Below are 15,379 nucleotides of genomic sequence, written 5' to 3'. Positions count from 1 at the left end.
AGGTTTTACTCCGCCCAAAATCTGTCCACGGAAATAAACCCACGAAGTGAGGAATTTTGGTTATGCAGGTCAATGAGAGCGTGTCAAAATTGGTCAACAATTTTTTTTTTATTGCTAATTTGCTACATGAGGTTTATTTGATCGAATAGAAATGTCGTAATGGTTAGGTTGTTTAGGTGTCCTCTAGGTGAGGGGAGTACCAACCTATGTCCGTGATAAATTAATGTCAATTAAGATTTAACCCGAGATTGTCCTTTTAGGTTTTGAACGTTTAGTAGTTAAAAATACACTAATATACAAAAGTATATGGACGCCCCTTTTAAATTAGTGGATTCGGCTATTTCAGCAACACCCGTTGCTAACAGGTGTATAAAGTGGAGCGCACAGCCATGCAAGCTCCATAGACAAACATTGCCAGTAGAATGTCCATACTGAAAAGCTCAGTGACTTTCAACGTGGCACTGTCATAGTCAACAAGTCACTTTGTCAAATTTCTGCCAAGCTAGAACTGCCCCTTCAACTGTAAGTGCTGTTACTGTGAAGTGGAAACATCAAGGATGAACAACGGCTCAGCCGAGAAGTGGTAGGCCACATGAGCTCACAGAACAGGACTATTAGTTGTATTAGTAGTTGTAGCAGTAGGTTTTATTAGTTGTATTAGTAGTTGTAGCAGTAGTTTATTAGTGGTATTAGTAGTTGCAGTAGTTGTATTAGTAGTTTTATTAGTAGTTGTAGCAGTAGTTGTATTAGTTGTATTAGTAGTTGTAGCAGTAGTTTTATTAGTAGTAGTAGCAGTAGGTTTATTAGTTGTATTAGTAGTTGTAGCAGTAGGTTTATTAGTTGTATTAGTAGTTGTAGCAGTAGGTTTTATTAGTTGTATTAGTAGTTGTAGCAGTAGTTTTATTAGTAGTTGTAGCAGTAGTTTTATTAGTAGTTGTAGCAGTAGGTTGTATTAGTTGTATTAGTAGTTGTAGCAGTAGGTTTATTAGTTGTATTAGTAGTTGTAGCAGTAGGTTGTATTAGTTGTATTAGTAGTTGTAGCAGTAGGTTTATTAGTTGTATTAGTAGTTGTAGCAGTAGGTTTATTAGTTGTATTAGTAGTTGTAGCAGTAGGTTTATTAGTTGTATTAGTAGTTGTAGCAGTAGGTTGTATTAGTTGTATTAGTAGTTGTAGCAGTAGTTTTATTAGTAGTTGTAGCAGTAGTTGTATTAGTAGTTGTAGCAGTAGTTTTATTAGTAGTTGTAGCAGTAGGTTTATTAGTTGTATTAGTAGTTGTAGCAGTAGGTTGTATTAGTTGTATTAGTAGTTGTAGCAGTAGGTTTATTAGTTGTATTAGTAGTTGTAGCAGTAGGTTTATTAGTTGTATTAGTAGTTGTAGCAGTAGGTTGTATTAGTTGTATTAGTAGTTGTAGCAGTAGGTTTATTAGTTTTATTAGTAGTTGTAGCAGTAGGTTTATTAGTTGTATTAGTAGTTGTAGCAGTATTTGTATTAGTAGTTGTAGCAGTAGTTTATTAGTAGTTGTAGCAGTAGCTTGTAGCAGTATTTGTATTAGTAGTTGTAGCAGTAGGTTATTAGTTGTTGTAGCAGTAGCTTGTAGCAGTATTTTTATTAGTAGTTGTAGCAGTAGGTTTTATTAGTTGTATTAGTAGTTGGAGCAGTAGTTTGTAGCAGTAGGTTGTATTAGTAGCAGTAGTTTATTAGTTGTATTAGTAGTTGGAGCAGTAGTTGTAGCTTGTAGCAGTATTTTTATTAGTAGTTGTAGCAGTAGTTTATTAGTAGTTGTAGCAGTAGTTTTATTAGTAGTTGTAGCAGTAGGTTTTATTAGTAGTTGTATTAGTAGTTGTATTAGTAGTTGTATTAGTAGTTGTATTAGTAGTTGTAGCAGTATTTTTATTAGTAGTTTTATTAGTAGTTGTAGCAGTAGGTTTATTAGTAGTTGTAGCAGTATTTTTATTAGTAGTTTTATTAGTAGTTGTAGCAGTAGGTTTTATTAGGTTTAGTAGTTGTATTAGTAGTTGTAGCAGTAGTTGTAGCAGTAGTTGTATTAGTAGTTGTAGCAGTAGGTTTATTAGTAGTTGTAGCAGTAGTTTTATTAGTAGTTGTAGCAGTAGGTTTATTAGTTGTATTAGTAGTTGTAGCAGTAGGTTTTATTAGTTGTATTAGTAGTTGTAGCAGTATTTTTATTAGTAGTTTTATTAGTAGTTGTAGCAGTAGTTTTATTAGTAGTTGTAGCAGTAGGTTTTATTAGTTGTATTAGTAGTTGTAGCAGTAGTTGTATTAGTAGTTGTAGCAGTAGGTTTATTAGTTGTATTAGTAGTTGTAGCAGTATTTTTATTAGTATTTTTATTAGTAGTTGTAGCAGTATTTTTATTAGTAGTTGTAGCAGTAGGTTTTATTAGTTGTATTAGTAGTTGTAGCAGTAGTTTGTAGCAGTATTTTTATTAGTAGTTGTAGCAGTAGTTTTATTAGTAGTTGTAGCAGTAGTTTTATTAGTAGTTGTAGCAGTAGGTTTCATTAGTTGTATTAGTAGTTGTAGCAGTAGGTTTATTAGTTGTATTAGTAGTTGTAGCAGTAGGTTTATTAGTTGTATTAGTAGTTGTAGCAGTAGGTTTTATTAGTTGTATTAGTAGTTGTAGCAGTAGGTTTATTAGTTGTATTAGTAGTTGTAGCAGTAGTTGTATTAGTAGTTGTAGCAGTAGGTTTATTAGTTGTATTAGTAGTTGTAGCAGTAGTTTTATTAGTAGTTGTCACAGTAGGTTGTATTAGTTGTATTAGTAGTTGTAGCAGTAGGTTGTATTAGTTGTATTAGTAGTTGTAGCAGTAGGTTGTATTAGTTGTATTAGTAGTTGTAGCAGTAGGTTTATTAGTTGTATTAGTAGTTGTAGCAGTAGGTTTTATTAGTTGTATTAGTAGTTGTAGCAGTAGTTTGTAGCAGTATTTTTATTAGTAGTTTGTAGCAGTATTTTTATTAGTAGTTGTAGCAGTATTTTTATTAGTAGTTGTAGCAGTATTTGTATTAGTAGTTGTAGCAGTAGTTTGTAGCAGTATTTTTATTAGTAGCTTGTAGCAGTATTTTTATTAGTAGTTGTAGCAGTAGGTTTATTAGTTGTAGCAGTAGTTGTAGCAGTATTTGTAGCAGTAGTTGTAGCAGTAGTTGTATTAGTAGTTGTAGCAGTAGGTTTTATTAGGTTTATTAGTTGTAGCAGTAGTTGTAGCTTGTAGCAGTATTTTTATTAGTAGTTGTATTAGTAGTTGTAGCAGTAGTTGTATTAGTAGTTGTAGCAGTAGTTGTAGCTTGTAGCAGTATTTTTATTAGTAGTTTTATTAGTAGTTGTAGCAGTAGTTGTATTAGTAGTTGTAGCAGTAGTTGTATTAGTAGTTGTAGCTTGTAGCAGTATTTGTATTAGTAGTTGTAGCAGTATTTTTATTAGTAGTTGTAGCAGTATTTTTATTAGTAGTTGTAGCAGTATTTTTATTAGTAGTTTTATTAGTAGTTGTAGTTGTATTAGTAGTTGTATTAGTAGTTGTAGCAGTAGTTTTATTAGTAGTTGTAGCAGTATTTTTATTAGTAGTTTTATTAGTAGTTGTAGCAGTAGTTGTATTAGTAGTTTTATTAGTAGTTGTAGCAGTAGGTTGTATTAGTTGTATTAGTAGTTGTAGCAGTAGGTTTTATTAGTTGTATTAGTAGTTGTAGCAGTAGTTTGTAGCAGTATTTTTATTAGTAGTTTGTAGCAGTATTTTTATTAGTAGTTGTAGCAGTATTTTTATTAGTAGTTGTAGCAGTAGTTGTAGCAGTAGTTGTATTAGTAGTTGTAGCAGTAGTTGTATTAGTAGTTGTAGCAGTAGTTGTATTAGTAGTTGTAGCAGTAGTTTTATTAGTAGTTGTAGCAGTAGGTTGTATTAGTTGTATTAGTAGTTGTATTAGTAGTTGTAGCAGTAGGTTTTATTAGTGGTATTAGTAGTTGTAGCTTGTAGCAGTAGGTTTTATTAGTGGTATTTGTAGTTTTTTATTCTACCAGGTAAATTGACTGAGAACACATTCTCATTTACAGCAACGACCTGGGGAATAGTTACAGGGGAGAGGAGGGGGGATGAATGAGCCAATTGGAAACTGGGGATTATTAGGTGACCGTGATGGTTTGAGGGCCAGATTGGGAATTTAGCCAGGACACCGGGGTTAACACCCCTACTCTTATGATAAGTGACATGGGATCTTTAATGACCTCAGAGAGTCAGGACACCTGTTTAACGTCCCATCCGAAACACGGTAGCAGTAGGTTGTATTAGTAGTTTGTAGCTGAAGGGTGGATTCGTTTTATTAGCTGTAGCAGTCATTGTATTAGTTTTATTAGTAGTTGCAGCAGTAGTTTTATTTTTTGTATTTGTAGCAGTAGGTTGTATTAGTAGCAGTAGTTTATTAGTTGTATTAGTAGTTGTAGCAGTAGGTTTATTAGTTGTATTAGTAGTTGTAGCAGTAGGTTTATTAGTTTTATTAGTAGTTGTAGCAGTAGGTTTTATTAGTTGTATTAGTAGTTGTAGCAGTAGTTTTATTAGTTGTATTAGTAGTTGTAGCTTGTAGCAGTATTTTTATTAGTAGTTGTAGCAGTAGTTTTATTAGTAGTTGTAGCAGTTATTTTTATTAGTAGTTGTAGCAGTAGGTTTATTAGTTGTATTAGTAGTTGTAGCAGTAGTTTATTAGTGGTATTAGTAGTTGTAGCTTGTAGCAGTATTTTTATTAGTAGTTGTAGCAGTAGGTTTATTAGTTGTATTAGTAGTTGTAGCTTGTAGCAGTAGTTTGTTAGTTGTATTAGTAGTTGTAGCAGTATTTTTATTAGTAGTTGTAGCAGTAGGTTTCATTAGTTGTATTAGTAGCCGTAGTTTGTAGCATTTGTAGACCTATTAATAGTTATACAACGTTTTATGCTATTAATGTAATTTTTATTTATTTTTTATAATTATTTAGTTGTTATTATTATTATTATTATTATTATTATTATCTGAAAACATCTGAAACCCTACCTCTTCAAAGAGTATCATAGACAATCTTTGGCCGCGAGGAAAGAGGAAGGGTGCTTGGCCAGTGGAGCCGACTTGGGAATAGATTGTCACTAACTTCTTGCTGGAGCCAATCGGAGTCGGGTGTCTGGGACACCACAAGATCTGTGTGTTTGTCATCAGAGTTCAGTGTAGATCAATACAAAATCAAACTTTATTTGTCACATGCGCCGAATACAACAGGTGTAGACTTTACCGTGAAAGGCTTACTTACAAGCCCTCAACAGTGCAGTTCAAGAAGAGCGAAGAAAGTATTTACCAAATAAACTAAAGTAAAAAATTATAAATAGTAACACAATAATATAACAATAACGAGGCTATATACAGGTGGTACCGAGTCAGTGTACGGGGGTACAGGTTAGTCAAGGTCATTTGTACATGTAAGTAGGGGTGAAGTGACTATACATAGATAATTAACAGCGTGTAGCAGCAGTGTACAAAACAAATGGTGGGGGGGTCAATGTAAATAGTCTGTTGGCCATTTTATTAATTATTCAGCAGTTTTATGGCTTGGGGGTAGAAGTTGTTGAGGAGCCTTTTGGTCCTAGACTTGGTGCTCTGGTACCGCTTGCCGTGCGGTAGCTGAGAGAACAGTCTGACTATGGTGGCTGGAGTCTCTGACAATTTTATGCATCCTCTGACACCGCCTGGTATATAGGTCCTAGATGGCAGGAAGCTTGGCCCCAGTGATGTACTGGGCCGTACGCACTACCCTCTGTAGCGCCTTAGGGTCAGAAACCGAGCAGTTGCCATACCAGGCGGTGATGCAACCAGTCAGGATGCTCTCGATGGTGCAGCTGTAGAACCTTTTGAGGATCTGGGGACCCATGTCAAATCTTTTCATTCTCCTGAGGGGAAAAGGTTTTGTTGTGCCCTATTCACGACTGTCTTGGTATGTTTGGACCATGATAGTTTGTTGGTGATGTGGACACCAAGGAACTTGAAACTCTCGACCCACTCCACTACAGTGCCATCGATGTAAATGGGGGCCTGTTCGTCCCGCCTTTTCCTGTAGTCCACAATCATCTCCTTTGCCTTGCTCATATTGAGGGAGAGGTTGTTGTCCTGGCACCACACTGCCTGTTCTCTGACCTCCTCCCTATAGGCTGTCTCATCGATGTCGGTAAATTGGAGTGGGTCTAGGGCAGGGCTGCCCAACCCTCTTCCTGGAGATCTACTGTCCTGTAGGTTTTCAGTCCAACCCTAATTTAGCATATCTGATTCAGCTAGTTAAGGTCTTGTTGAGCGGCTAATAAGTAGAATCAGGTGTGTTAAATTAGGGTTGGACTGAAAACCCACAGGACGGTAGATCTCCAGGAAGAGAGTTGGGCAGCCCTGGTCTAGGATATCTGGGACGATGCTGTTGATGTGAGCCATGACCAGCCTTTCAAAGCACTTCATGGCGACCGACGTGAGTGCTACGGGGCGGTAATCATTTAGGCAGGTTACCTTTGCTGCTTGAAACATGAAGGTATTACAGACTCGGTCAGGGAGAGGTTGAAAATGTCAGTGAACACACTTGCCAGTTGGTTCGCGCATGCTCTGAGTACACGTCCTGGTAATCCGTCTGGCCCCGTGGCTTTGGGAATGTTGACCTGCTTAAAGGTCTTGCTCACATAGACCCGAGAGCGTTATCACACAGTCATCCAGAACAGCTGGTGCTCTCGTGCATGCTTCAGTTTTGCTTGCCTTGAAGCAAGCATAAAAGGCATTTAGCTCGTCTGGTAGACTCGTGTCACAGGGCAGCTCGCATCTGGGTTTCCCTTTGTAGTCCCTAATAGTTTTAAAGCCACATCCGACGAGCGTCAGAGCCGGTGTAGTAGGATTCAATCTTAATCTTGTATCCTACTACACCGGCTCTGACGCTCGTCGGATGTGGAACAATCTAAATTCCTACAAATATAAAACTGAGGTTATGAAAGACCATCACCAAGCCAGAAGCAGAGGTATCAGATGTGTGAAGGGAACACACTTTCAGAGATGTGACCAAGACAAGAAAAAGAGTTCATAACTTCTGAAGATATTCAACTATTTCCACTTTTGGTTTTCCAATGTTAGAGGAACAAACTGTTCAAGCTTTGTCTCACTCTCCACCAGTAATAACCTCGGGCTATAGGGGGGATCGTAAGACGCAGACTTAGAGAAAACGTCAAAGACAACATTGTATCATGTAGAGAGTCAAGCGGCCGTTAGCAATGGACTCACTCATGTAAACTGAACAGAGGCTGTTGTTGTGGGGTTAAGAAAGTCACCCATAACATGTGCAGCGCCCTTCAGAAAGTATTCACACCCCTTTGACTTTTTCCATATGTTGTTGTGTTACAGTCTGAATTTAAAAATGATTAAATTGAGATTATGTGTCACTGGCCTACACACAATACCCCATAATGTCAAAGTGGAATCACGTTTTTTTTTAAATTATTTGATAATTAAAAATGTAATTAAAAATGAAAAGCTGAAATGTCTTGAGTTTGTTATGGCAAGCCTAAATAAGTTCAGGAGTAAAACTGTGCTTAACAAGTCACAATAAGTTGCATGGAATGTGTGCAGTAAGTGTTTTAACATGATTGTTGAATGACTACCTCATCTCTGTACCCCATATATAGCTCATACATATATATACATACATATAGCTCACAGATCACTGCACCTGTACATAGCCCATCTATAAATAGCCCAAACAACTACCTCTTCCCCTAATGTATTTATTTATTTATTTAGCTCCTTTGCACCCCAGTATTTCTACTTTGCACACTCATCTACTGTCAAATCTACCATTCCAGTGTTTTACTTGCTATATTGTATTTACTTTGCCACCATGGCCTATTTATTGCCTTTACCTCCCTTATCTCACCTCATTTGCTCACATTGTATATAGACTTATTTTTCTACTGTATTATTGACTGTATGTTTGTTTTACTCCGTGTGTAACTCTGTGTTGTTGTATGTGTCGAACTGCTTTGCTTTATCTCGGCCAGGTCGCAGTTGTAAATGAGAACTTGTTCTCAACTAGCCCACCTGGTTAAATAAAGGTGAAATAAAATATACACATACAGTTATATGTAAGGTCTCTCAGTCGAGCAGTGCATTTCAAACACAGATTCAACCACAGAGACTAGAGTTTTCCCATACAGGGTTGGGTAGGTTACTTTCTAAATGTAATCCGTTACGGTTACAAGTTACGTCCAGAATCGTAATCAGTAACATACATTTTTGCTTTACTCAGTAATCAGTAATCAGTAATCTGATTACATTCAGTTACTTTTTAAATTACTTTCTCTTAAAGAGGCATTAGAAGAAGACAAAAATGTATGTTACCCATTGAACGACATCTATTGCAGGATAAATAATTGTTAAAGTTTACATAGCTGGCTATATATGGATGTTAAATTTTACTTTATGGATTGGTTATGTAGGCTTCTTCTAACTCATCGCGTTCTACTACATTATAATAATAATAATAATATGATTAAATTATATCTTTACATTAAAAACCAAAGTCTATCAGAATTCCAGTCATTCCAATAAATGTTACACCATGTTGTTTTACCTGAGCATGACCCCAAAAACGAAGGACTTATTAGCCAGCCCTACTCTGTTGTTTATGATTGTGTTGTCATGGAGGACTGATTGGGTTCATTGATTCGAGTTGAAAAATAAATGATGCGCTCATGGAATGGCATTGAGCACTACTGAAAAGGGCTATTTACATGTGAAAAATGAATGTCATATGCTGCATTTGCTATAGGTCTGTTTACCTTTTTGTTGGTGACACCTGGATATCGTGATAACATGCAGCTGGGCAAATCCACAGATGAAACAATAAGAAAGGTAAAAAGGTGAGGGATGGGCCTGGAACAATGTAACCACTCTCAGATTAATAGACAGCTGTGGATGCAAGGACTGACCTAAAAAGTATTGTTTTAACCATGTTTTGAGGCTATACAGGGTTTGTTTACATTTACAATGTTTACAAACGTTAGAGTAAAACCAGTTTATATGTTGGGCTCTCATGGAGTGTGACAGTTGAACTAAACTCATGAGACATTTATAAATTATATTCTTAAAGAATCATTTTGGTCAGACTCGCTCAGGTGGAATAAACGTAAAAATTAGAAAACAGTGAAGTGTCAGATTTTATTTTTTTTGCAAACATCCTTTCTGAATTTAAAAGTAATCCTCAAAGTAATCGTCTAGTTTTTATAAAGTATCTGTAATCTGATTACAATATTTTTGCTGGTAACGTAACGGATTACAGTTACCGTTTTTTTTGTAATCCCTTTCATTTAACGGATTACATGTAATCAGATTACAGATCATTTGACATGTTGTCGGCATTCAAAGATTATCCAATTTGAACAAACGCTTACACGTAATCCGTTACTCCCCAACCCTGCTCAAAAAGAAGGGCACCTATTGGTAGATGTGTAAAAAAACAAAAAACAGCAGACATTGAATATCTCTTTTAACTTGGTGAAGTTATTAATTACACTTTGGATGGAGTATCAATACAACCACTCACTACAAAGATACAGGCGTCCTTCCTAACTCAGTTGCCGGAGATGAAGGAAACCACTCAGCAATTTCACCATTAGGCCAATGGTGACTTTAAAACAGTTAGAGTTTAATGGCAGTGAATGGAGAAAACTGAGGGTGGATCAACAACATTTTAGCTACTCCACAATACTAACCTAATTGACAGAGTGAAAAGAAGGAAGTCTGTACAGAATAAAACATATTCCAAAACACACATCCTGTTAGCAATATGGCACTAAAGTAAAACTGCAAAAAATGTGGCAAATAAATTAACTTTATATCCTGAATACAAAGCATTATGTTTGGGGCAAATCCACACAACACATCACTGAGTACCACTCTTCATATTTTCAGTCATGGTGGTGGCTGCATCATGTTATGGGTATGCTTGTTATCGTTAAGGACTAGGGGTTTTATTTAGGATGAAAAGAAACAGAATAGAGCTAAGCACAGGCAAAATCCTAGAGGAAAACCTGGCCAAATAGACTTGAAAATGGTTGTCTAGTAATGATCAACAACCAACTTGACGGAGCTTGAATTATATTTTAATAGAATGTGCAAATATTGTACAAACCAGGTGTGCAAAGCTCATAGAGACTTACCCAGAAAGACGAACAGCTGCAATCACTTCCAAAGGTGATTCTAACATGTATTGACTCAGGGGTGTGAATACTTAAGTAAACTTATGTACATTTGCAAACATTTCTAAAAACATGTTTTCACTCTGTCATTATGGGGTATTGTCTGTAGATTGGTGAGAAAATAAATAAAATTTTAATTCAGGCTGTAACACAAAATGTGGAATAAGTCAAGGGGTATGAATACTTTCTGACGGCACTGTAAGATAACAAACCAGGTGTGAATAATATACCCGTTGTTGTCAGATAATGTAAACAGATGTACAAAATGGATACCGTCTGGATGAGCCCACAGACAGATGACGAGCTGAGCATAGAGAAAACTTAAGACGGCTGCAGAGACAACGGGCACATCCCAATTGGCACCCTAATCTATCCTCTATATAATGCACTACTTCTGACCAGAGATCTACGGGCCCCGGTCAAAAGATCGTGTAATATTTTGGGAATAGGGTCGCTCGGTAACACCCCCCTCCTCCCCACCACCACCCAAAAAAACAACTTGCCTTTCATGAACTAACACCTCACACTTGACTTTCCCCCTATTAGTTCTGACTTGCTTATAGCTACTTCATTGAGGAACAATTGCCTTACTCTGACTGTGATATGTGGTTGTCTCACCTAGCTATCTTAACGTGAATGCACTAACTGGAAGTTGCTCTGGATAAGAGTATCTGCTAAATGACTAACAATGCAGGCAAACTTAAATCAGTTTTATAATATTTTTTTTACCAGCATGTCACATGTGCAACCAGGAAAAACAAAATCCTAGACCACCTTTACTCCACACACAGAGATGCATACAAAGCTCTCCCTAGCCCTCCATTTGGCAAATCTGACCACAATTCTATCCTCCTGATTCCTGTTTACAAGCAAAAACTAAAGCAGGAAGTACCAGTGACTCGCTCAATACGGAAGTGGTCAGATGATACGGATGCTAAGCTACAGGACTGCTCTGCTAGCACAGACTGGAATATGTTCCGGGATTCATCCAATGGCAATGAGGAGTACACCACCTCAGTCATTGGCTTCATCAATAAGTGCATCGACGACGTCGTCCCCACAGTGACTGTATGTACATATCCCAACCAGAAGCCATGGATTACAGGCAACATCCGCATCGAGCTAAAGGCTAAAGCTGTCAAGGAGCGTGAGACTAATCCGGACGCTTATAAGAAATCCCACAATACCCTCAGACGAACCATCAAACAAGCAAAGCGTCTATACAGGGTTAAAGATTGAATCCTACTACACCGGCTCTGAGGCTCGTCGGATGTGGCAGGGCTTGAAAACTATTACGGACTACAAGGGGAAACCCAGACGCGAGCTTCCCAGTGACGGGAGCCTACCAGACTAGCTAAATGCCTTTAATGCTCGCTTCGAGGCAAGCAACACTGAAGCATGCACAAGACCACCAGCTGTTCTGGATGACTGTGTGATAACGCTCTCGGTAGCCGATGTGAACAAAACCTTTAAACAGGTCAACATTCACAAAGCCGCTGGGCCAGACAGATTACCAGGACATGGACTCAAAGCATGCGCAGACCAACTGTCAAGTGTCTTCACTGACATTTTCAACCTCTCCCTGACCGAGTCTGTAATACCTACATGTTTCAAGCATTCCACCATAGTCCCTGTGCCCAAGGAAGCGAAGGAAACCTGCCTAAATGATTACCGCCCCGTGGCACTCACGTCGGTAGCCATGAAGTGCTTTGAAAGGCTGGTCATGGCTCACATCAACAGTATCCTCTGGGACACCCTAGACCCACTCCAATTCGCATACCGCCCCAACATATCCACAGATGACGCAATCTCAATCGCATTCCACACCGCCCTTTCTCACCTGGACAAAAGGAACACCTATGTGAGAATGCTGATCATCGACTACAGCTCAGCGCTCAACACCATAGTGCCCACAAAGCTCATCCCTAAACTAAGGACTCTGGGACTAAACACCTCCCTCTGCAACTGGATCCTGGACTTTCTGACGGGCTGCCCCAGGTGGTAAGAGTAGGCAACAATACATCTGCCATGCTGATCCTTAACAATGGGCCCCTCAGGGGTGTGTAATTAGTCCCCTCCTGTATTCCCTGTTCACTCACGAATGCGTGGCCAAACACGACTACAACACCATCATTAAGTTTGCTGACAACACAACAGTGGTAGGCCTGATCACCGACAACGATGAGACAGCCTTTAGGGAGGAGGTCAGAGACCTGTCAGTGTGGTGCCATGATAACAACCTCTCCCTCAATGTGAGCAAGACTAAGGACCTGATCGTAGACTACAGGAAAAGGCAGGCCGATCAGGCCCCCATTAACATCAACGGGGCTGTAGTGGAGCGGGTCGAGAGTTTCAAGTTCCTCGGTGTCCACATCACCAACAAACTATCATGGTCCAAACACACCAAGACAGTTGTGAAGAGGGCACAACAAAACCTATTCCCCCTCAGGAGACTGAAAAGATTTGGCATGGGCCCCCAGATCCTCAAAATGTTCTACAGCTGCACCATCGAGAGCATCCTGACCGGTTGCATCACCGCCTGGTATGGCAACTGCTCGGCATCTGACCGTAAGGCGCTACAGAGGGTAGTGCGAACGGCCCAGTACATCACTGGGGCCAAGCTTCCTGCCATCCAGGACCTATATAATAGGCGGTGTCAGAGGAAAGCCCATAACATTGTCAGAGACTCCAGTCAATCAAGTTATAGACTGTTTTCTCTGCTACCGCACGGCAAGCGGTACCGGAGCGCCAAGTCTAGGACCAAAAGACTCCTCAACAGCTTCTACCCCCAAGCCATAAGACTGCTGAACAATTCATAAAAATCGCCACTGGACAATTTACATTGACCTCCTCACCCAACCCTCTGTACACTGATGCTACTCGCTGGTTGTTTGTTACCTATGCATAGTCACTTCGCCCCCACCTACATGTACAGATTACCTCAACTAGCCTGTTCCCCTGCACACTGACTCGGTACCGGTGCCTCCTGTATATAGCCTCGTTATTCTTATTGTGTTACTTTTTATTATTACTTTTTATTTTAGTCTACTTGGTAAATATTTTATTCTTGAACTGCACTGTTGGTTAAGGGCTTGTAAGTAAGCATTTCATGGAAAGGTCTACACTAGTTGTATTCGGCGCATGTGGCAAATAAAGTTTGATTTGATTAACATGTAAAAGTGAGACCCTGGCTACTATCCCAGGTAAAAAGTGCTACATTGCCCTCTAGTGGTAGACAATGGAACTGCCAACAGTTTCCCTTGTGTCAGTGAGTGAAAAAAACCATTGCATTTAAAATTTGCCTCCCAGGAAGAATTTATAAAAAAAGACACACTTGCTTAGTACAAAAATAGTTTACTAAAAACAAAACAGCTAATGATAGAAATTCTGAAGCAAAATAGTTTCGTGTTCTGAAGCAATACAAAGATCACGGTGTTTTCAGATGCAACCGTAAAACTGACAACAAATCCAGTTTGTTTTTCTAACTGGCCTAGTGACAGACTTACTTGAGAATTAACAAAACATTCACTCAAAATATACAAAACAAGATATTGACCATCAGCACATACAATATATACCAAGCAGTATTCTTATCTGTCGTTTTCTGTCAGAATATACCAGCTCAAAATAGGACAAAGTTATTCACATGAACTGACTGCAAAATTAGACTGCCGTTGGTTTAAACTGTGATATTCTCATAGAGTTGTTTTCCCAGGCACAGATTAAACCTAGTCCTGGACTAAGAAGTCATTCTAACAGAGATCCTCCATTGAACATGCTTTTTATTCACGGACTAGGTCTATTCTGTGTCTGCGTAACCGGACCATAATGTTTCTTTGTGTTAGTCTTAATGTCTTTGGAACGGTAGAGAAATTGTTCAGGGACAGGCTGTACATTACAATGTTTGTGTCTGACTCAAATGTGCCCAGTGTCCAAGTGGTTCTCTTGAGGGCAGATAATCTGGGTTATGTTCAGTTACACGCACTGTTGAAAAACTAAACTCTTGTGTTTTTATTGGACGAGTTCAGATCGTTCATTCCTGTTCCAAAAGGTTTTCTCCCTACAGGACCCTGGATGTTGATCCCAGTCTCTCCAGCTCCACCCCCCCCTCTGGCCCTGTCATCACCGTTCAAATCTATCCTGTCGGTTCATGAAACGGTCCCTCCCCTCAGGCCCACCTCTGGACCAACCATTTCCCCCTCCTCTTCCTCCTCTCGGAAACCCTCTCGCCTGCTCCCCAAACCGACCCCAATCCCTGTCATGTCCCCCAAACCCTGGCCTCTCGCCCCGGAAGTGTCTCCCGCCTTCCCAGTTACCACCTTCTTCCCCGGGGGGTCCGGGCTGGAAGGGATGTCTCGGGGGTCCGTGAGGAAAGTCCTCCATGGACTGGTGGCCCATGGGCATCCTGAACCCACCTGGAGGGCCCCCCCTGGGGGGGAACATGGGGTTGGGACCCCGGGAGCCCATCATCATTGGGGGCATGTTAGGGGGAGGGAGGTGAGGGGGGAAGGGGGGCTGGAGTTGAGGGGGTGGTAGTCCTGGACGAGGCTGCATGGTCAGCATGGCCAGCCTGGGACCCAGTAACACTGCTGGGCCTGGAGGACTCATCACGGCCCCTGGCCCTGGAGCTCCCAGCTGGCTGTCTGGAGCGTCTGAGGGGCCAGAGAGGACACCACTCCCTCCAACCTTGTCTTTAGACCCTGAGTCATCGATGGTGCTCCTTGGCCCTCCTACCACTGGTGGAGGGAAACCTGCAGACAGAGCAGAGACATAAAACGTTAGAAAAGTTCAAAACAAACAAATGACTAACAACTTATCTTCAAACATGTTCTTGATTCTAAAAAGGTTAGTTTGAACCTCTTGTATATATCAAAACAAATATGTTATAATTCTACAATGACAATCCGAGGGGAGGGGGAGAGAATGTTTGTTTGTGAACCTCTAGTTGTTCACTTGGTTCAGTTCCATACTGTTGCACCAAGTGTTACCTGGAGGCATCTGTGTGGGGTTGAAACCAGCGGGCAGGAAGGGAGGGGGTCCACCGGGGGTGAGAGAGGGGGGAGGGCCAGGGAATCCAGGGGGACCACCCATAGACCCTACTGGCTGGACTGGAGGCACCTGGAGACACAGAAACACAAGAATATC

General features: G+C 39.9%; 1 protein-coding gene across 1 annotated transcript in view; it reads right to left on the bottom strand.

Moving 5' to 3' along the window:
* Positions 1 to 13,572: 13,572 nt before the first annotated feature.
* The window catches only part of LOC106581524 (SR-related and CTD-associated factor 4), a 51,773-nt gene continuing 49,966 nt past the window's right edge, over positions 13,573 to 15,379 (bottom strand). The window contains exons 13-14 of the mRNA XM_014163627.3: positions 15,223 to 15,352; positions 13,573 to 14,985 (exon numbers count right to left, since the gene is read on the bottom strand). Of these exons, the coding sequence (XP_014019102.3) occupies positions 14,357 to 14,985; positions 15,223 to 15,352 (759 nt within the window). The 3' untranslated portion in view covers positions 13,573 to 14,356. The remainder of the gene's footprint in view (positions 14,986 to 15,222; positions 15,353 to 15,379) is intronic.

Source organism: Salmo salar, chromosome 20 (genome assembly GCF_965601325.2).
Source record: "Salmo salar chromosome 20, fSalSal1, whole genome shotgun sequence".
Taxonomy (NCBI): Eukaryota; Metazoa; Chordata; class Actinopteri; order Salmoniformes; family Salmonidae; genus Salmo; species Salmo salar.
This window is presented reverse-complemented; position numbering and strand designations above follow the sequence as displayed.